The sequence below is a fragment of the Carassius gibelio genome, chromosome B5, assembly GCF_023724105.1.
Source record: "Carassius gibelio isolate Cgi1373 ecotype wild population from Czech Republic chromosome B5, carGib1.2-hapl.c, whole genome shotgun sequence".
NCBI classification, from domain to species: domain Eukaryota; kingdom Metazoa; phylum Chordata; class Actinopteri; order Cypriniformes; family Cyprinidae; genus Carassius; species Carassius gibelio.
In genome coordinates, this window is record NC_068400.1 from 22,355,434 (window position 1) to 22,378,670 (window position 23,237).

Genomic DNA, 23,237 nt, shown 5'->3' on the forward strand with positions numbered 1-23,237 from the left:
GGAATACCAAAACAATGGCAGAGAAACAGCAAGCAAAATTCACAGTACCGGCCTATGCAGTTAGTGAAGGCAAACCAGGCAAAAAAAGGAAGACCGCAACAAGAAAAGGTAATGAACAAAAAGTCTTTGGATAAACAAAGAAATAAAACGTGAGTTAATATCGGCGTGGCTTTCCAGCGATGCGAGAACTGAGGGAACTCAAGGGGCTGAAAAGTGACTCCTTGATGGCTTTATTTCTGCTGGACAGGTAAATCTTTATTTTTGTATTTTGATCATACATCTTTTTTTGTTTATTTTTTCATGAAGCATGTGTCATTAGCACACGTAGCTGCATAATATAGCTAACATAACATTACTTAGCGAGCCGTTGTAGAGACGATAAATAATCTATAGGCCTAGCTCAAGATGATAGTGTAACGGTGAATGACTCGACTTGGGATCCATTTGCAAGCTTTTATTAGAACACTCATAGTCGTACAGGCGAAGGGTCAGGATCAGCAAACACAGTGTAACAGGAATATCAGAATCGTAGTCAATACCAAGCAGTGGGTCGGGGTAACAAGTAAGTATCACAGTCCGTATAACAATCAGGGTTCAAAGGTAGGCAGCAAAGGTTCATAGATCGATATACAACAAAGGTTGGCAACTGGGAAAACAAGACAGGGTAAAACGCTCAGAAAAGTTAGCCATGGCAGTAACAAGACCTCGCAATGAGGTGATGCAAAGGTCTGGCTTATATGGCAGTCTCTGATAGGGAACACCTGGCCGGTGATCAGTCCAAGGTACGGGGCTATTGGGTAATGTAGTCAGTATCACTGTACGTGAGTGTTTGGATGCCTGTAAGTGTCAGTATTCGGGTGATGGTGCCCTCTGCTGGCCACTGGAGGGACTCACGGGGTTCGTATCCGTGACAGATAGCTATAGCGTGGCTTTGGAAGGAGCCCAGAAGGGAGGGGGCGGAGTGAATGGAAATAATGAGCTGTCTTTAAAACGTCATGAGAGGTCTACAGACACTCGATTTTTATACTTTCTTTTTCAGAGTACTTACATTTTAATTATGTATTGATATATAAATAAAGTTTAAACAAATTTTGGAAAAAAAAGTTTTTTATATATTTTTTACCTACCCTGCCTTTAATATTGAAGTCATTAAATTCAAGTTCACATAAACTCTTCTTTATGCTGTGGCTATCATCCTCCATTCAGCAATCAAACAGCATGTCTCGTTCTGTTACTACAGTCAAAACAATGACACTCTCTCTAAGAGTGCACAGTAACTGAGGTTTAAAACTGTTCAAAGAAAAGGCTCAATAAAATTTCAAAAACACATTTAATACACTATGTATAAATAACTCTTCCCTTTGTACTAATGATGTTCGGTTTGTGAACTAATCGTTGATTTAACCGTTTGGTTTGCGTTTCCAGTAAGCATTAATCCACAAAATAATTACCTTTTTTAACGTGGCCAACACTCCCTGTGAGTCAAAATAAACCAATATCCCGGAGTAATTCATTTACTCAAACAGTACACTGACTGACCTGCTGTGAAGACAGAACTGAAGATGAACACGTGCAGAGCAGCTTGTGTGTTGTACTAACTTTTCTATGTGGATTCTGAGGGCTGCATAGCCTGCTTACTGTGACTTCGTGTTGTTTCATGCTAATCATTCTGCACACGGGATGCGCATAAGCGCTCTGTGCTGCTTGTATTGGTGCCTTTAGTATTATAATACTTTTCTACACAGTCAAAGATTATTAGTAATTTTTCTTGTTTGGTCCTATCCATCACATGTTGCTGCCTTTATTACTGTGCTATAAATTTAAAAGAAACGACTTTTAGACACAATACAGTATAATGTCGCATGGGACACCACTTGAAGGGCAGGTAGAGACTCGTGTGTGCAGGATACAGGAGAATAAGGGTGTACCCACGCTAGGCAATCTTAATGGTGTCCGAACACGTTTCGCTAGGCAATCTTAATGGTGTCCAAACACATTTATCCCCCAAAGTCAGGTTCGTTTGAATAGTGCGATCACTCTGTGCCATGCTCGGGCACTGTTCATTTAGCCTGCCCTGGCTTGGTTGGAAAAGGTGGGCCAGAGCACGGTGCACATGTAGTGTCAGAGTGCAGATCTTCTGATACGTGCAGCATGATTGAAAGTGACAGTGAAAGTGACGTGACATTAAGCCCATGATGGTGGTCACGGTGACCCATACTCAGAATTTGTGCTCTGCATTTAACCCATCCGAAGTGCGCACACACACAGAGCAGTGAACACACACACACACTGTGAACACACACCCGGAGCAGTGGGCGGCCATTTATGCTGCGGCGCCTGGGGAGCAGTTGGGAGTTCGATGCCTTGCTCAAGAGCACCTAAGTCATGGTATTGAGGGTGGAGAGAGAACTGTACATGCACTCCCCCCACCTACAATTCCTGCTGGCCCGGGACTCAAATGCACAACCTTTCGATTGGGAGTCCTACTCTCTAACCATTAGGCCACGACTTCCCATAATTGCGTGAACATTTCTGAGTGGCAAAAGCGATACATCGGTAAAGCAATATATTGTGAGAGGGACATGTTACCGCGCCCCAAACGACTAAAAATAATAAGCCACAAAGTTAACAAAACGATCCAATAACTGTGCTGCGTAAGAGTGCTTCTCTGCTGTCTTCATGTGCGATCAGAAACCTTCCTATTTCTCTAGTTCATTTTGGCCAGTAATTATTGCCTAAAGAGTTTGGAGAACACCTGATAAGAGATCAGAGACCATTCCTTCATGGTGCTTCTTCTATTCAGTTCACCTCACTCATTTTCTATAGGGTTCAGGTCAGAGGACTGGGACGGCCATGGCAGAAGCTTCATTTTGTGCTCAGTGACCCATTTTTGTGTTGATTTTAACATTTGTTTAGGATTATTGTCCTGATGGAAGATCCAGCCACAGCCCATTATACTGTAAGATTTCTAAAGGAGGCAGTCAGGTTTAGATTTTTTTGTCTTTTGATATCTGATTGAATATATAATGCTATGTATCTGAACATGATGTCTAGGACCTCTGGCAGTAAAACAGGCCCACAGCATTAAAGATCTAGCAGTATATTTAACACTGGACATGGAGTACTTTTTATCCCTGTTTGTACTAAACCCATCTGGATGGTTTGCTGCTCAAAAGTTTATTTTTTTTCATCTTTCTTTTTCTGTAGCCTGACTATAGAAGCTAGTGCCATTTGAAGTTCCAGTCATGCCTGACAACTGAAAATTCTGGATTTTGTTCTTGAATGAGCAAGGAGAATTCTTCTTCAAACCATTGTGAACGTGGTGATGTAGGGGATCTTTGAGTATTTTGGTTTTAGGTTTTCCTACCCCAAGAATCAACTAATCTATGCAATTCTCCAGCTGTGATCCTTGGAGAGTCTTCAGCCACTCAAACTCTTCTTGTTACCTTGCATTATGTTGATATAGACACATGTCCTCTTCCAGGAAGATTTGTAACCTCTTTAGTTGGAACTCCTTAATAGCCCTGATGGTGGAAATGGGGATTTTCAATGTTTGAGCTCTTTTCTTACAGCCACTTTTATTTTGTGAAGCTCAACAATCTTGTTCTGCATATCAGAACTATATTCTTTGGGTTTACTTCTTGTGATGGATGATTAAGGGGTATTTGGTCTTTGTGTTCCTCATATTTATAATCATGTGGAACAGGAAGTCATGGCTGGACAATTTCATGCTCCTAGTCACCCTGGTGTGCTAAAAATATATATAAATGTCAATGGTAATATACTTCAGAGATATTTTACTCAAAATAATTTCAATAATTGTGGCAAACATGCATTGGAGAAATATAATTATTTAATCATGAGATTTTCTCCCCACTTTCAATTTTTTTACTTTAATGAAAGGTTAGAATTTCTTGAATATTTTTAACTGAAAGATCAAAAGGATAAACAATGCAGATATATTTTTTTTACATCCACCTTTGCTTATATTCACCAAGGGTGCCAATAATAGTGGAGGGCACTGTATATTATATTATATTATAATATTATTTATATATATTATTTTTATCAGTGTTTTAACAAAACGAACAAATGTAATATTTTAGAACAACACCATGTCTTTAAGCACCTGTTTAAATCACTCTGTACTGAGATGTGCTTAAATTGTTTTCATTTCCCTGCTCTTCAAAGGTGTGGAAACGTTCTGGAGCCTGGTTCTACAAAGCATTGCCGAAGCATATTCGTCCCATTAAGGATTCAATTCTAGATAACAGGAAGCCAGTAATAGAAAGAGGAGAGCTACTACCAGTGGCCAGGAGTGCACCAATCACCTACACATGGGCTCAAAGCAAAGGTTAGATTCTAATTATTCTATTCTAATCTATTCTATTCTATTACATTCCATTCCATTCTACTCTATATGGACCTTTTCGGGCCTTTTTTGGGTTATCCTTCTATTTATATTTTTAGACATTAAATTAAAAAATTAGAAGTTGATGTCGACAATAGAAAAACAAACATAGAAAGACATTTCATAACCTCATAACTTTCAAAATCTGATAATTAGCCCCGTTATAATTAAACTGACATACTGACATGACAGTCTCACGTGCGCACGCACGCGTTTCCGTCAGCGCGACCCACGATTATACTTCACTTATATCCACTTGTTGTAGTAGTAGCTATTATTGGCCTCTAAAGTAATGTAAATGTAAACAGCACGAGACCCTGCTACCGCAACTGTCAAGACTGGCTCGCTTTGTGTTTATTGTCCCGTCAGTAGCAGCGAACGTGTCTTCAGCGCAGCGGGAAGAGTGGTAGAAGAGAGGAGGACTGGGTTAAAACCTTCCACTCTGGAGGCTATTCTTTTTCTCCACGATGCTCTGTAAGAGACTGTTCTAACTTTTCATTTGACTGGACATTTATTAAACTAACTGTCTGTGTGATATGCTTGAAGTGTTTTATATATGGATTTTATTGTAGCTAAGTAAAGTATTAGTGTTAATTTGAGAGGCTTAATTGATTAAATATGTTTTAGGCTACTCGCTGTCGGCTCGACTGTTTAACGTTAATCGTCATTTAAAAAAAAAAATGCTCCAAACATTTTTCTAAATTAACTTGATAAAGAAATGAAAAGAAACATAACACAAAACATTTTTTAATTGTTGCAAATAGGGCAGGCTTCCACTGTGTAATAAAATAAATAAAAACATGGGCTCGTGTCGGACTCGGGCTGATAATTCTGATGAGCTGTCGGACACGGGTCGGGCTAGGGCCTGAGCGTCTCGGGCCAGGGCCGGGCTCGGGCCTAGATTTGAGGCCCGTGCAGGGCTCTAAACTGAAATTCTCATTCTTGGACCATAAAAGATTGTGGTGTTAAAGGAGAAAACAGGATCAAGTTTTTTCTGGGTCTTATCCCATTCCCCTTCTCTCGTATTACTATTCTTTCTGGTCTTTCCTTAAAGTTGAAGGCAAATATATTTTTACTACAATGCTTGTGTACAATGATTGTGTTCATCCTTTTCTTAATAAAAGTACAAATCTGAGTTAAAGTCAATAGAAGAAACTGTCTCAATAGTATACAGTGGCCACAAGATGCAGACTATTTATGATGTTAGTGTGAGGGTAAACCATTTATGTACCCTTTACATAAGTTGCCTACTTACAAAAATGTCCCAAACATGAGTATTATATTAAAAGTTTTAAACGTATTCAGCACACAGTTAAAAGCAATGGAATAAAAGTGCGCCTGTAGATTGGAAGCTCAGTTATACTAATTAAAAAAATTCTTTGCTCAAATATTTTGCATTCAGAATGAAATAACTTTAAATCTTTTCCCCCATGTATGACAACAACAACATAAACTGAAGTACAAAGAGTGTGTTGCAGCTAGTTGCAGCAATACTGACATGAATAAATACATATAAATAAAGCCAGAGTTTAAGTAAACTGTTGTCTAACAAAAAGGCAACAAACATAGGCTATATATATATATATATATATATATATATATATATATATATATATATATATATATATATACACCAAAAACCTACTGAACCTTGACCTTTTTCTGTACCTCTAGTATTTATGCCTCAATTGCTGTCAGTTTGCTTAATTGAATAGAACCTGGAATATTTTGACACACAAAAATGTTTAAACACCATTGCATAAGATAAGAAAAATCATATTATCAATCAAAAAAATTTTTTATTTTGCTAGCACATAACCACACTTTTGGTGATTTTATGCTAACATTTTATACCTCCATACTGTGTCTGTAACTAGGCCATTGTAGCAGCTAAATCTAAATATACTGGTGAGGCTATAGATCTAAAGGTCAGTTAGCTTATTAAAACACCCTTACTTTAGATGGGACATCCCCTTCTTTGCCAGTGACACTATTAATGAGCAAAGTCATCTTAAGGTCAAAGTCATTTAACCCTTCTCCATATAAACATTCACTCTAACATTAATTTCAGGCTGAAATGCTCCTAGCTTCCAGACACAGTTCTGCTTAACCTTGCAGAAATGCATTTAAGGGAGGATGAAAAGTTAAATATATGTAAAAAATAAACTTGCCATGGCATGAATTAAATGGTCCCATCTGCAGTGTGTGATAAGCTTACTTATCAGAAGAATTAGGCAGTAGAAGAGTCATACAGCATGTGAGGCAATGTATCAGCCTCCAACGCTCAGAGGGCCAATATATCATAATGTTATTACATATGATAAAATTTGTGGGTCATAAGAGTTTACAGTCACACAATTTCTCATGCATTTCATTATCTTCGACATACAAATAAGATGTTCAGGAACGTTAATCAATTCCACATATGGTGGTGCTTTATAGCGTTACAAAGATGTATTGTAGGAGTGGTTCACTTTGGCAGGTGCACATCTGTTCATATGTTCCTGGACTACAATTCATATGTGGTTGTTCATGAGTTTTCTTTTCCTTTTTTGTTGAACCAACCTTCGAACACCAAATATGGCTTAGTGCCATCCACGTTTGCTTTATAGCGAGAAGTGTATTAGATGCATTAGTGTCGTAGGGGTGGACACCTTTTCTATCCATTTAAAGGAAGACTGAATAAATGGGATCTGAAAGGCTTTTTTGTGGGACTGACATAGAGTAATACCTCCATACCAGCTGCTGCTATTATGCATGAGCATATCAGAGGTTGTTATTGAATGAAGCTTGATAAAAGCACACGTTGATTTAAAAACTGACCATTTGATAAAATACACTTTTATGAGATTTTTGTAACATTTTAAGTCCAACAATGAATTGTGTTCTTATAAAGAACCAAATTTGACTGTATGCTTGTGTATTTTTCATGTTTTGCTTCTTAAGTTATTTGTTTATATACATGTAATTAATCGAAATTAATCGCATTTTAATCGCATATACATATTTGACCTGGGAACAGTGAGAAGTATTTTTTTTTCACATGGATTTATAGTATACCATTGAATAATGACTGAATACATAAGCTTAAGCAACAAAATATTGTTTATTTTTGTTCAACCAAGTCTAGCAGACCAGTGCAATTTTTGCCATGAAGTGTAGCAATAGCATATTTAGAAACAATTTAGAAATAGTACATTTCAGAAATTCAGGAAGCTTATAGGTGCTGGAACCTTCTGTAAAGTGCTTTTAAGTAAAACACAATACTGTCAATTACATTCAGAACATTGGAAACACTGATTATTAGAAAACATCTCTCTGTTGCTTCAGAGGCCATAACATACTAAGTCCAACTCTCCATTGGCCAAAACAATAAAGAGTTCAACATAAACTGTTGCACCAACAAAATAATACATAGTTCAACATAAAGTGTAAAGTCCACGCTAGCTGCTATATGTTTTGCGTTGAGGTGATACTTGAGGTTCGATCATGTGCTGCGGTGATATGCGAACGCTAGTTGGTGCTTCAGTATAATCGGTCCGCCGAAACTCATCCAGTGAGAAACGTTCCGCGGTGCAAAAATAAGTTATTAAAAATGCGTGATCATAATATATTATTATTATTATTATTATTATTTTGTTGTTGCATTTCTTACATCATAGATTGGATTATGGGTTCTCCATAATGTCACTGTAATTTTGACCCCGCTTAGATTCGAAAGGGATAGTTAGTTCGACTAAAAACAAAAATGATGTGATGTTTTTTTGCTTTCAAGTAATTCCAGACTAAATTATCCTACAGTTAGAAGTAGTGATGCATTAATCCAATACTCAGGATTGGTATCAGCTCTGATACTGGCATTTTCTGCTGGATTGGGTATCGGTCAGACGAGACCAATCCAAATCCGACATTTTGTGAATACTCCCAACATTTCGCGAATACTATTGTGTTACTGTTAAGGCCCACGAAAGGCACACAAACATTATAAAGCAACATAAAGTTTTCATACACTATAATTCAAGTGTTCTGAAGCTGTTCCATAGTTTAAGGTGAGGTACAGATGAATATTTAAGTCATTAAATTCTAATTTAAATTCACATAAACCCTCTGCCTTAGCTGTCTGACATCATCCATTCAGCATTCAAACTGTCGCGTTTGTTTATGACAGTCAAAACTATGAAACTCTCTTTAACAGTGCAGAATAGCCAAAATGTAAAACTGTTAAAGGCAGAATATGAATTTTTTGCTGTTAGAGTGCATGTATTCAAAATAAACAAAGACCAGGTAGTGTAGTTTGATGACGCTGTGACTGAGTGTGAAATCATGGGAGTTGTCATCTTCATCCCCACAGCTGATGCAATCCGACGGGACTCGGGCAAAAATCATGTTCATGGATGAGCTAATGATTTATTAATATAGTAGAATGAAGCAGGGTGAAGCCAAAAGCTATCAAAGCAAAACAAGGTCGCTGAACGAGCGTGACACACTTCCGCTCCCTCTGGTCATGCTTATGTGGGGGCGGGGGGTAGCACTGTTTTAATCATACTATATAAGTTTGAAATCTCTTTTGTAATGCTACTCTGTGCGGTCATCACCCTTCTATTAAAATGCACAACATATTAAAGTGTCTTTGGTGTTTCCATGTCTTCTACAAAACAAAACCAGAAATCAAAGGGTTATGACATCATTGGCAGGTGATACAATGACACTATTGACACGGTACATGTCACCAGATAAAATTGCTTATTTCTCTGGATTCAAACATTCGTTTTAAACATTTGGAATAATGTAAGTACATAAGTCAGCAAACTATATAACACTGTTCTAAAGGCTCAATAAACTGTCACACAGATTTAATACACTATGTATCAGTATCTCTTCTCTTTGTGCTCTAGACTTTTAGACTATGCAGAGTGCTGAATGCTGTGACTCCATGTTGCATCAAGCGCATCATTAGCTGGGATTTTGCATAAAACATTTGCAAATAAGCACCGTTTCCATCTAAGTCAGAGAGAACAAAATCTTCACTTCCTGATAAACTCACATTAAATATCACTGAGAAAAGTATGAAAAGCCACTGAATATAATAAATTCTGAAATCGAAATACTTGCGCTTTGAGTGAGCAGACAAAACACAATAAATGCAGTCTTGCTTTCAGAGGCGAATGTAAGCTGTTTGGGAACACAGTCGTAGTAGACTGTTCTGTGAGGCAGTTATACAGAAATACTTTGATCACAGACTTTGCTCGGGCACTTCAGAATGACCATGACAACATTTCAGATGCTGTGCAACAAAATTGTTTTGCTGGTTAGTCAGGTCATATTTTGGAGAATATGAGCTAAACGCAGGGAGCTTATGCTCCCAAATGGCACTACAGTGTTGTGGAGAGGAAAGGAGGAGATGAATTGTTGATTACATTATTTTTGTTTTCTTTGTGTAAAAAAAAAGTATTATTGTCGCTTCATAAAATTCAGATATAACCACTGATGGCAGATGGAGTATTCTGATGACATCTTTCATATTTTTCTGGACTTTGACAGTGTATTTTACTTGCCTCCCGGTTTTCATACAAACTATCATATACATTTACATTTAGTCATTTAACGGACGCTTTTATCCAAAGCCACTTACAAATGAGGACAATGGAAACAATCAAAAACAACAAAAGAGCAATGATGTTTAAGTGCTATAACCAGTCTCAGTGAGCTTAAACTCAGTACACGTAGCAAGGGCTTTTAAATAATATAATATAATGTTTCTACTGTATCTCTGTCAATCACTCTGATATTTTAAACAGTTCTGTGAATGACTGTGTGGTCATTCTTTATAAAGTAGCAACAATGTTGTTTTAGTACAGTACTGTGCAAGTCTTAGGCACATTAGTATTTTCACCACAAAAAAGGGTTTTAAGACAGATATAAGTTTTTTTTTTTTTTTTTTTTTTTTTTTTTAAGCCAGCCATGTCAGTACGTAATATCAGTTTACATTTCCAAACATTCATTTTGCCTTTAATTTTAATAATAATCTAGAGAGATTGTTGAATGCACAAGCAGTCTAACAACAGCCGGTTCTGGATTTAGTTTGTCTCAGTTTCATCAGTTTCTTCATGCAAACACAGACAGATTCGATGATTGTGAAATTAGATCTCCATGAGGAGCATGGACTACTTGTGCATTAAAAAATCGCTTTTAAAAGGCACTTACCGAAGATGTCGAGCTCATTCTGGCGTTGGCTTGTTGGCGTGAAGAGCTCCGGATTCCTCCTCCCATCGGCAAATCCCATAACCTTCAGTATATTGAGTTTGTTTGTTTATGATGATTTAGTTTAATCCTGTTTTAGGAGCGTAGGGGTGTCCGGCCATTTATTTTGATCTTGTTTCTGATTTGATTATTTATAGGGAGTTAGGGAAGTTACTTTGTGATTTTGTTTATTCCCTGATTAGGTCATTTATATATGTTTGGTTATAAGTTTATTTTGTTTATTATTTTGACCTTGGGGCACCCTGAAGTTGTTGCTCCTTAATTTAATTAGTCTTTCCACTTTAAATAAATTATACTTTTGTGGAACTTAGTTTTGTGTTGTTGGTGATCTGTTGGCTGGGGCTGTTTTTAATAAATAAGTATAATTAAATTAAGTATATTTAAATAAGTATAATTTAAGTTTGCGATCATGTGTGTTAAGGGCTAGATTTTCACTGGAGGAAACAGCTGTGATGCTTTTGTAAACTCTATTTACAGTGTACTGTGTACGGTTTATGAAGCTAAATGCTATAGCCCTGCTAAAAAAGCCTAGTGATGCCCATGCTTCTTCCGTACATTTTGGAGGACCAGGAAAAATATTTCAATCAATCGCTCATGTATTCAAGAGGCACCGAAATCTGTGTTCTGATTCGGTTCGGTTCATACCATACCATCTGTACCCAACCCTATACATGACGCCGCGAAAAGCAATAAAAGGTATATTGAATTAACCACATTTACATATTGTATAAACTTGTCTTGTACATATTATGTGTTCAGAAATAACTTGAGGAAAATGCTTTAAAAAAAATCTCAAATTTCAAGGTAATTCTAATTCAAAATGACCGAAGGTATAACACCAGCAGACGATTATTAACTATAAATGTTTTATAAATTTTTTTACGGAAACTTCCGGGCAAGCAGATTCTCCACAGCTTTCTCACCTCTCGCTATGACTTGTCAGGATTGCAGTGCATTCCCATTGGTTTACTGGCCTGTCGCTGATTTCATGCGTGAGGTAACCTGTCCGCGAAGTGCTCGCCAAAGCTTAAAAATGCACTGTTGCTATCAGACCTCAATTGCAGAAAATCATATTGTGCTTGATGCAAAACCAACTAGACTAAATAACAAGAAAAAGACACTATATATAAATATATGTATATGTACTATATATAAATATATGTATATGTATATAATTGTATGCTTTCTTGAGCAAAGCAAATTTGAAAAGTCCACTGAAAACATATCTTACATTGTTGGTCATAGACAATATGTTAAAGATATACATTATTGTCAACATGCCTAAGTGTTTGTGTCACCCTGAGTTTTTGCCGCTCATCACTGCTCAAATCTGTTATGCCTGCCAGATGTCAGATTTTCATGAAATTCCAATGAGCTGTATTTTACAAATTTACATACATTTAGCCTGATTAACCCTTCAGAATTAATTCCTAAGTATATAGAAATTATTCTGCCAAGCAGATAGAGCAAGATTAGTGATGATTAATAAAAACAGCTGGAGATGAAGGTGTTATCTACATTTTCAGCAGTATTTTCTGTAGCATTGAGCATTTGATGTTAAAAGCTCATGACAGATAAGACACTATCTGTAAGGTGCTTCCATATACAGAGTAATTATTGATAGATTATTTTTATTAAAATTAATGACTTTGAGTATTGAAAAACAACTTCAAGCAGAGCTTAAAATGAAAAAGTTTTATTTATGAAATCATTGTTAAATCTGAAAGCCTCTGAGCAAATGTTTAGATAATCTTCATTCTCCTTTCTGTCCCCCCAGGCATCTGGGATAGGAAGTGCTTCACCTGCATGTCCAATCACATCAAACTGACTGAAACTTTACCTAATCTAACAATCAGCTGAACAGAAAGATATTCATTCTAAAGTGTATCTATATCACTCTGTTACATTTGTTTAGACGTGGTGATTTTGAACTGTCAGGCTTAAAGGATGTTTCAGATTCAATAGAAGTTAAGCTCTATCAACGGCATCTGTAGCAGACCTCCAGAGGATTTAACTGCAGAAATGTGAAGCTAACAATTTGTTAAAGCACTTTCTTTATTTCCAAGCTAATGTTTTTCTTCTGCATTTACAAATGGAATAATTTTGTTGTAATCTAATTTTGATAAGCCAGAGATAGAGCTGAGCATTTTCTTTTTAAACCTTAAACATTTAAGTTTTTTTTTTTTTTTAACAGGCTACCCTGCTCCAGAGCAAGTTTTATCCTAGGTTACAGATTTCAAACCCAAACTGGAACAATCAGCTGTGAGCAAAGTGAAAATATATATCTGATGCAATGAAGCCCCTCCCTTGTATTCTTCACTCCAAATTAAATGAGTGAAGAATTTTAGAGATTAAATTGCCGATTTTTCATCTACTTACTACATATATATTAGATTAACTGTAATAGTTTATAATTCGTATAATTATTTATATAATTATGCTTTCAAATGGAGTGGCAGTTAAAACACAGATAGAGTTCATTATTGAAGATGAATTGCCTTGCATGTTCACAGTACATGCATACCACACCTGAGCCCAACTGAACCTGACTCTGGCCCACCTCTTCCAACTGAGCCAGGAATGGCTAAATGAACTTCGCCCGAGCGTGGCACAGAGTGATCGCACTATTCAAACGAACCAGTCTTCGGGGTAGGGGGGTCAAATGTGCTTGGGCAGAGTTAAGATTGCCTAGTGTGAGTACATTCTTATTCTCCCACATCCTACAAACATGAGTATCTACCTGCCCGCACTCGCCCAGCTCTATCTCTGGCTTATTGAAATTAGATTACAGTGATGCAGTGAAGCAGTGATGAGCGGCAACTTTTTTTTTTTAACCGGGTATGCTGATTGATAAGATTAAGACGCCCCACATATGTTTTTTAGAACACACTTAAATAGGGAAACATCATAACATAAAAAGTAGCCTATGCACATTTCCTACATTATTTGTAAATTAAATTTATCTCCATTACTCTCCTTCTATCATCTCAGTTTATCCATTGTTATTTGAATAGCTAGAAAAATATAGCTGGTTTTCCAAAAATGCCAAAAAACATTAATGCATAGTTATGTTACGATATGTAATATTCAGAGGGTGGGGAGATGGGGGATTCCTTTGGTTTATATGTCTCTAAATCTGCTAAATTATGTTTTACTGCCAGTGAATGAGAGTTAAAACTCGGGTGACACAAACACTTAGGCATGTTGACAATAATGTGTGTCTTCAACATATTGTCTATTAACAAAAATGTAAGATATGTTTTCAGTGGACTTTTCAAATTTGCTTTGCTCAAGAAAGCATAAAATTATATACATATAGTTATATATAGTACATATACATATAGTTATATATAGTGTCTTTTTCTTGTGATTTAATCTAGTTGGTTTTGCATCAAGCACAATATGATTTTCTGCAATTGAGGTCTGACAGCAACAGAGCATTTTTAAGCTTTTGCGAGCACTTCACGGACATGAACTCACGCGTGAAATCAGCGGCATGCCAGTAAACCAATGGGGATGCGCTGCAATCCTGACTAGGGATGGGTACCGAAACCTGGTATTAAACTGGCCCCGGGGCTAAATTATGAAAGACCGTAGTATCAGTAAGATCTGACGGTATCGGTTCTGCTTTCTGTACTGGTGGAAAAAAAATAATGTACAATGTATTTTTGCTTAATAATGTTGTCGTGCACATTTAATCTCGCCAAACATTTCTAATGTACTATCATATTAAGACGTTTGTCCGTGAGATCTGCATGAACTCTTATGCACGCCGCGGAGGCTGTCTGTCAGTCACACACACACACACCACAACGAGCGCACGCACATGCATTAACTGTACGTAAACTGCTGCTTAATAATAAAGAGTGACGATGGCGAAGAGATTTGCTTAATGTTATTGTGCACATTTTATCTTGCCAAACATTTCTAATTTGCGATATTATTAAGACGTTTGTCTGTGAGATCTGCAAGAACTCGCATGCGCGCCACGGAGGCTGTCTGTCAGTCACACACACACACAAGAAAGAGCGCGGTACACGCATAACAGTACGCAAACTCCCGCTTAATACAAAGAGTGACGATGGCAGAGAGAGCAAAACATTCCAAAGTGTGGTTATACTTCACTAGAGTTAATGCTGACAACCCTCGTTATCATAAGTGCAAAACAATATTTGCATGTAAGGGCGGAAACACAAGCAATCTGTCAAAGCAAAAGTGCATTATGTGTATCGACTGCCTAGCTAACATTAGCTCGTCTTTGGTTGTTGCCCCATCTACGTCAGGTATGTATGCTAAAATCATGTTGAATCAACGCTGTTCACGTCATTTAAAATAAATGTAAAATCTCCCTGGTTTGCTAACCTTACATAGAAATTCTGTTGATTTCTTTTGGGAAAAATGAGAATGAAATCAACATATTTTCTACTTGTTTTTAAAATTCCAAATAAGGAAAAATCAGTATGTAAATGTAAACATAAATGCACAGCACCTCAAGTTAGTTTACAAAATAGCCAATTGCCACATTTTGCAACCTTTTTATTATATATATATATATATATATATATATATATATATATATATATATATATATATATATATATATATATATATATATATATTCTCTCTCTTATACTACATGAACCAGCATGACAGAGGTTGGAAAACCTTGAGCGTGGAAGGGGTGAGACCCTTGTCTAGACGCTCTTGGAGAAATGACAGTATCGGAGATATGTAACACTCAACAGGGTCTTCGTTTTGTGCTGAGCACCAGTCAACGAAGACTGACCATTTCTGGGTGTAGAGGCGTCTTATAGACGGGGCTCTTGCCAGAGCAATGGTGTGTAGCATGTCCCCCGGGGAGGCTCAGAGGCTCCCATCCAGGGACCATACATGCAGAGCCCAGAGTTCTGGCTGTGGATGCCAGATTGTCCTGTTTGCCTGAGTGAGGAGGTCCCGCCTCAGAGGGATCGGCCATGGGGCTTTCATGGAAAGCCTGAATAGCTCCGAGGACCAAACCTGGCTCCTCCAGAGTGGGGCCACCAGGAGGACTCTGTGCCCTGTCCCTGACTCGTCTGATGACCTGAGGGATCAGAGCGATTGGAGGAAAAGCATAGAGAAGGAGGCTGGGCCAGTCGTGGACCAGCGCATCTGTGTCCTTTGAAAAATAAGTTGGGCAATGAGAGTTGCTTTCTGAGGCGAAGAGGTCGACCTCTGCCTTCACGAAATATCTCCCAGATTTTGAGAACCGTATGGGGATGGAGCATCCACTCGTCCGAGGGGACATTGCTCCATGAAAGCACAGCTGCTTGAGCGATCGCAACCTGGGTAATGCCCATTCCAAGAGGCGCATTGCCAGTGCGCAGAGGCGGCTGGACAAAAGGCCGCCTTGGTGATTTATGTAGGACACCACTGTCATGCTGTCCGACTGGACTAGGATGTGGCGCCCTTCCAGGATCGCCTGAAAGGATTGAAGGGCTCGTTCTACTGCCAGCATCTCGAGGCAGTTGATATGGAGATGGCTTTCCTCGTGCGACCACGAGCTGAAGGCTAGACAGGCCTGGTTGACCCTGATGCGAAAGCGGCCGTGCCACCAAGCATGAGGTGGGACCCGGAGTTTCAGCCAGTATTGCAGGGGCCGCATTCGTAGGAGACCGAGCTGTAAAACTGGGGAGGCGGAAGCCATCAGCCCTAGCATCCTCTGAAAGAACTTTCAGAGGGAAGCAGGCTTTGTTCCTGACGGAGGCCGTGAGCTGCTGAAGTACCAGAGCGCGCTCTGGTGATATGACCACCCTCATATTGACTGGGTCGAAAACCGCTCCCAGGGACATAATATGTTGGCTGGGGAGCAGGGAGCTCTTGGCGAAATTGACCCTGAGTCCTAGTCACTCTAAGTGGCTCAGGAGCACGGATCTGTTGTGGTCTAGCTCGGTTCGTGACTGGGCTAGAATGAGCCAGTCGTCGAGAGAGTTCAGAATGCGGATTCCCATCAGTCTCAGAGGGGTTAAGCGCCTCGTTCATGCACTTCGTGAAAGTGCGGGGAGCTAGAGACAGCTCAAAGGGAAGGACTGTATATTGGTAAGCCACACCCTCGAACGCGAATCTCAAGAATCGTCTGTGATGGGGGCCTATCTGGATGTGAAAGTAAGCGTCTTTCAGGTCCAGTTAGAAGAACCAGTCCTCGGGGCAAATCTGCGTGAGGATCTGCTTCAATGTCAACATCCTGGACTTCCCTTTCATGAGGGAGAGGTTCAGGTGTCTGAGGTCTAAGATGGGTCTGAGACCGCAATCTTTCTTGGAGGCAAGGAAATAACAGCTGTAGAACCCCGATCCGCTTTCTGAGGGAGGAACTATCTCTATGGCTCCCTTCCTTAACAGCGTCATCACTTCGGTGTTGAGGACCTGAGCGTTGTCCGGCTCTACCAAGGTGGGAACCCCCCAGCGAAAACGCAGGGGTCTTCGGGTGAAATGCACTGGGTAGCCGTGTTTTATTATCCCCAACACCCACTTGGACACTCCGGGATGGCCTGCCAGGCCTCGGCCCGCGTGACAAGAGGCTGGATAGTGTCGGATGGCAGGCCGCTGGTTAGGGGCCTGAACACTGACGAGTGTGGAAGAGGAAAACTGCTCTCTTTTTGAAAATGTGAAATATTTATTGTGTTCGCCATAACAATGGCGCTTTGCGTGGACGCAACAACGGTGGGCCCATGTCGCATAGCAGACAGGCGAGAGAGCTTCTGGGGTGGTCCAGCCGTGGCAGGACTTTGCCCCTTCCTCTTTCTTCCCCAACAATCAGGAGGATTTAGAGGGCGTCGGGTCTAGCACAATCCTTTGCAGGGGGCCCTGACGTCTAGGCAGTTTAGTGCGCCTAGTGGGGTGATCTGGGTGCTGCTCCTTAAGGGGCGCCGCCTGGGGGGTAGAAGGGACAGGTTTGCTCTGGTGCTGAGTCGCCACAGGCTCGCGCAGCTACGCAGCGCTGTCATTGGTTTAAAAAAGTTTACAGATTAAACCAATGGCAGTGCAGTTGCACTGCGTTATTGAAAAAAGGCTTCAGTATCGAGGAAAAAAGGAGCTTTTCCCCATGCGCAGTATGAGTGAAGTATCCAAAGGGAACTGAGACAAACTAAATCCAGAACCGACTGTTGTTAGACTGCTTGTGCATTCAATAATCTCTCTAGATTATTATTAAAATTAAAGGCAAATGTAAACTTATATTGTATACTGACACACTACAGGCTTAACTATGACTTCTATCTGGCTTAAAACCCTTTTTTGGGGTGAAAATACTAATGTGCCTAAAACTTTTGCACAGTACTGTACTTAACAAACAACATTGTTGCTACTTTATAAAGAATGACCACACAGTCATTCACAGAACTGTTTAAAATATCAGAGTGATTGACAGAGATACAGTAGAAACATTAGGTGTGGTTTTGTATTAAATAATGACCCAGATTGTGAAATACATTTATTAGCCTTAGAGTAAGGGAAGCACAGCTTGGGAATTGAGAGCATCCAAGGAGTGTGTGAATGCTATGGATTTATTTTAAACATATTTAATGTTTTTTATGGTTATCCATAGGTTTTGTGGCTCTTTATTTTTCTTCTTCTTTTTTTTAATTTTTTTTAAGTATCAGTTCAGGCACCTTTAAACTCTGATACTGTTTTAAAAGTATTGATATGGCACCGGTATAGTATAAAACCTAATCGATGCCCATCCCTAGCTACGTGTAGTTAGGATACGGTGTAAGAGGGTTTTAACACTTTCTAAAGCATAATGCATAATGTTAGCAAAATAATTAAATCACCATTTCTCAAAATATCAGTACAACAACACAAAATCCAGATAAATTACTGTCGTCAACCACCTTATTCAATGTTGGGTTTTTTTATTAGGGAGGAAATTGTATGTACAAATTCTTAGATTTTTTTTTCTTCTTTTTTTTTTGCACAAAGACTCCATATTTCTCAACCTGGAGAGAATTTGGTTGGGAAAATCACTCACTAAGCAGAAGAGAGATATTAGCAAAAATGCAGTCTGCTAGAGATTGTGTGGCACGAATGAAGGCAATCATGGCCATATATTGAGAGAGAGAAAAGAGAAAGAAAGAAAGAAAGGGAAAGAAAAAAGCTGCAATAAGGAAAACATGACTTATAGATGTAGAGTCGATTTTTTTTTTTTTTTTTTTTTTTTTAGAGAGAAAAAGTAAAAAAAACAACAATCATTATTAAAAATATTATTCAGATAATATTAAAAATTGACTGGAACGCTGTGGCTTTCTGGTTGTTATTGGGTAAGGATTTTAGGGAGGTCATAATTTATTATGTAGATTACTAAAAATCCTATTAATTCTAAACATATTCACTATTTAGTCTTGTGTCTTGTGGTTAATAAGTGTTGAAGGCTATAAATACTTCAGTTACAAACTATAGAAGCACATTTCACTTAGGAAAATATTGATTCTGGAATTTAATTTAACCCTACAAAAATGGAGAATTGAATTATTCCTCTAAGTCACTGCAGAAGACACTTCTTGTTTCCTGCTTCCTAATGTATCAGCACTGTGACATTCATGTGTATTATCTGAGTTATGCCTTTTCATTTCCTCTGTGTAGATGTATGTATTAAAACTGTAGTCTGTACACTCTCAAAAAATTGGTACAACTGAACAGCGGTTGCTGGTGCAATACTCTCTAATTTTCAAAAGTTTAGGGTTAATAATTGAATAATTATTTTATTCAGCAGATTCATTCACTTATATTTAAACTGTTCTGTTAGACTTTCTATTCATCTTAGGTTCCTAATTGAATGTGTCACAGTTTACATAAAAGAAATATTGAAGTGCCAAATGAATGGGCAATGAAAGTTTCATATTTTGGTTTTGGGAGTACCCAACAACAGGTTTCCATGCATGCAAGGTCAAAAAACACTTTTATTGTCTTATAATATGTATTTATTTTTACCTTACTTGCTCAACGACTCCCAAATAATTTGCTCAACGATTCGTTTTTTTCTAAACCCCTCCTTTGCGTGATGCTTATTGGCAGTGATTGGTCTTATTTTCATTTCATCTTGCCTGTAATGTCTGATAAAGCAGCGTTTGTGTGCGCAGTGCTACTTTGTGTACAGTATTATATGGGAAACCACTAATTTACTGCTCCAAAAGCAGCACCTAGTGGCAATGAATGAATTTGCTTTTTCATTCAGACCAAAGCGAAAAGACCAACAAGTGGGCGGGCAATATACTAATGTTTCATGTTGACATCAGCATGAAACGGCTTGGAATTTGTTTTAAAAGAGACTTGTTTCAATGTTTCTGAGTCGACTCTTTCTTTTGAGTTACAATAGCTTTATACATGGTGCACTTTCAGATTTACAACTTTGCAGGATGCTTTCATTCATGTACAGACTGTGTAACACTGTGTTACATGAAATATCATTTTCAAAAATCCATCTTAGAGGAACTTTAAGCAGCAAAACTGTTTTTAACATAAATAATAATAGGACATTTTTCTTGAGCACCACATCAGCATACTAGAATGATTTCTGAAGGATGATGTCAGTGTGTATAGTGATATACAGTATCTACTGAAATTATCGTATCCTGAGGGCATGTGGGGGCAAGAATGTCTAACCTTATGAAAATCTCTGTTATTGATGCATTGACACACAGTAAGTTCAGAAGGTCATAATGGCGCTTTGTATCTTGGACTAGCATATTCACCTCTAAAATGGTCAATGTCTCTGTGAGCAGCTACAGTGGTGTCATTACCCTCCTGTTACTACACTATGTGTTACTGTGGATGAAAGGGTTTTGCTAAATATTTTAGCTTATTGATAAAGCTGACAACAAATAATATATGGCCACTAGCTTTGATTTTGTCACTAGCTTTGATTTTATCTAGCAAATCATATTCTCCCAGAGTTTGTGTGGTTGCATGGTTGGCTCAAAAAACATCTATTTCATTTTTGGCACTGTGCAATCATTTCTGTTGTCTTCGCCAAAGGTCACTTGCTCTTGTAAATCTCTGCTGTCTTTCCAGTGTTGTCAGGGCCTTATATGATTTACAGTGCATATGATCAAATATAGGATGTAACCAATATGCAAGAAGGCATCTTGCTTACATGTGACAAGAAAACCATAAAAAATAAATTTATATTACAGGAAGGACCCCCTGTAGACCTTCATAACTGGTGTCAAGGTTAGTAGATCTGGGTCATTCCGTGTCAACTCAATCATTGGTTGTCAGCATTTTTTTCTGAAGAAAGATTTACGTATAGTGATGAAAGACAAAATATAAAATGCCATGGATGCAGGGATATATCAAATTTTCACGTTGCGTTTAATTGCAGAAAAATCCAAATGAAACCCTGTGGCTTGTGATGATACATTGATGTGTAAAGACACAAAACGATCGGTCTGTGCAAGAAACTGAATAGTATTTATATAGGTTTTTCTAATTATTATTATTATTATTTTTTTTACCTCTGATTCAGCATGCAGTAAGTAAAATAAAGATGGTGGAAAATTGCGTAAAGTTGTCAGGAAAGCCCCATCCGTGTTTAAATCAGATTATGTTTTATTTATTTTAAATTAAAACAGTAATTTACTTTAAAATGCCCCTATTGCTGAAGGGTCTGCACAGCAAAAGTTCAAATTGCATTGTTCAAATCCTGTTTACGTTTTAACATTAATTAAGGTGGACTAGATTAGATTGTAGCATAATACAAATAGAGTTTGCCAGGTGCATACAACATTTTTGACAGGTTTTCATGAAAGTGTAGTTTGTCTGCTTGACAATCCCATTTTGCACTTCAGCAATAAAACTAAAGTGAGATAAATAATCTTGAGAAATGTTTCTCTTTAGTTAAAACAGATGTTGCCAAAGTTTTCCTTTGGTGACATAATTTGAAGTTAAAAAAGGTAATAAATTGCAACATATTGTAGAATATCGCGGTATGTTTAAAACTGCAATAATATTGTATTGTGACACAAGTATAGTGATAATATCGTATCTTGGGGCCTCTGGTAATTCCCACACCTACTGTCACACCCCTACAGCGATTAATTCCACAATAATTTTCACATCTCCACATGTCTGCTTCTTGACTCAGGCCATGTGGATTCCTGTCTGACAGAAAGTAAACAATCACTTCGTATTTATTGAGACCTTTAACTGCAAGTCTAGTGACATTTTAGTTGGCTGAAGTACTGTCAGCTGAAGTACTATGGCCCCTAGCAGAGGTTACTTTTTCTTCATTCTGTTGTCTGGTCTCTGCTGTCATTGCTAGTAATGTGATTGAACATTTCTGAATATCATGAGGAAGGGGAAAATTACATTCGTCTGTAGTTGTCTTAGTTACAGCTGGTGTCTGGGTAGGGGTATTAATACTGTGCTGTATTATTACATTTTTGGTAGCTTACAGCTTTTTCACAGATTTTAGTTTGAAAAATAGGTTTGTGTTCTGGTCTGTTTTGACATGGCAGTCAGCTGAAGCTTTACACATTGTCATGTAATGTACACTTCATCCATGTTCTAGACTTGTCTTAAACATACTTGAAGTAAAATAAATTTAGCTTCCAAAATCTCACACATTTTTAGGATTGAATTTTGCTGCTAATCATGAATGACCCCATAAAACAAGAAAAGTCTTCTTATGGTTTAAAGATCAAGGCAAACCAACCCATGTGTCTTTGAGTGTCTAACAGATATTCGGCATGACGACAGAATTTACTGCTCTATAGCCGTATTTATCAAGCCAGATTGGAGAGACGGGTGGTATATGGAGAATGAGAAAGAGAGTCTGTGACAGGAGATGGGTGTCTCTCTCTCTCTGACTTGCTCACACACACCACAGTACTCCATCCTCCTTCCTCTGATTGAAACCATGACAGATGGGGTGCAGAAAATTGGAGGGCAGAACGGTGCCGATCCAAAGCTTGCCTTTTCTCTCTATGATAAAAATATAAATTTTCAGCATGGGCTCAAACCGCTGATCGGGGGCAAACTTGTGCTGCTGGGATGATGAAGGCTTTGGAAAGACAGTCAAAGGTCCATGTCCACTTGAAGCTTCTAAGGAGTTCCTCATGGTATCCTTACCTGCTTCTGATCAGAAAAATTAAAGAAGAAACAGAGAAGTGGAGAAGAGAATGCTATTATTCTAGAGGCACATACATTTTTTTCATCGTCTCTCGGTTCCCATGCTTCTGTTCAACTTTTTATTTTCCAATTTACCTTCTTGCTCTGCCCTGAGCCGTTTTACACACTGGTTCAGAATGAATGCATTCATGCATTTGATGTAACTGTGCTTTAGTCTTTCAGATGGACTATGTTCTCCTGGTGTTGCAGGATTGTATTTTACTGAGCTTGAGGGTGGTCAGTCTCTTAGCCTTCATGTAAGAGTTTTGCTTAGTACAGTGGTGCCAGACACTGGGTTTGGGGCTGTGCTTCAGTTTCTGCGTTTTTTAAAAACAATTTCTGCATGCAGTTTCTTGGCCATGCGAAATTAAGCTTCACAGCAGCAGCTTATGGCTGCTTGGTTTTAATATTCGTAAAGATCTCTTTT

The 23,237-nt window shown here is 38.3% G+C and overlaps 1 protein-coding gene across 5 annotated transcripts in view; it reads left to right on the top strand.

Moving 5' to 3' along the window:
• LOC127957264 (double C2-like domain-containing protein beta) overlaps positions 1-23,237 on the top strand; it is a 283,809-nt gene that overhangs the window by 56,079 nt on the left and 204,493 nt on the right. For 4 of the 5 annotated variants that reach the window (XM_052555724.1, XM_052555726.1, XM_052555727.1 and 1 more), the window contains one exon: positions 4,192-4,354. In XM_052555724.1, coding sequence (XP_052411684.1) covers positions 4,192-4,354 — 163 coding nt within the window. Of the gene's footprint in view, positions 1-4,191; positions 4,355-23,015; positions 23,068-23,237 lie in introns of those variants that run through there. The other variant, XM_052555728.1, reaches the window with a different exon arrangement.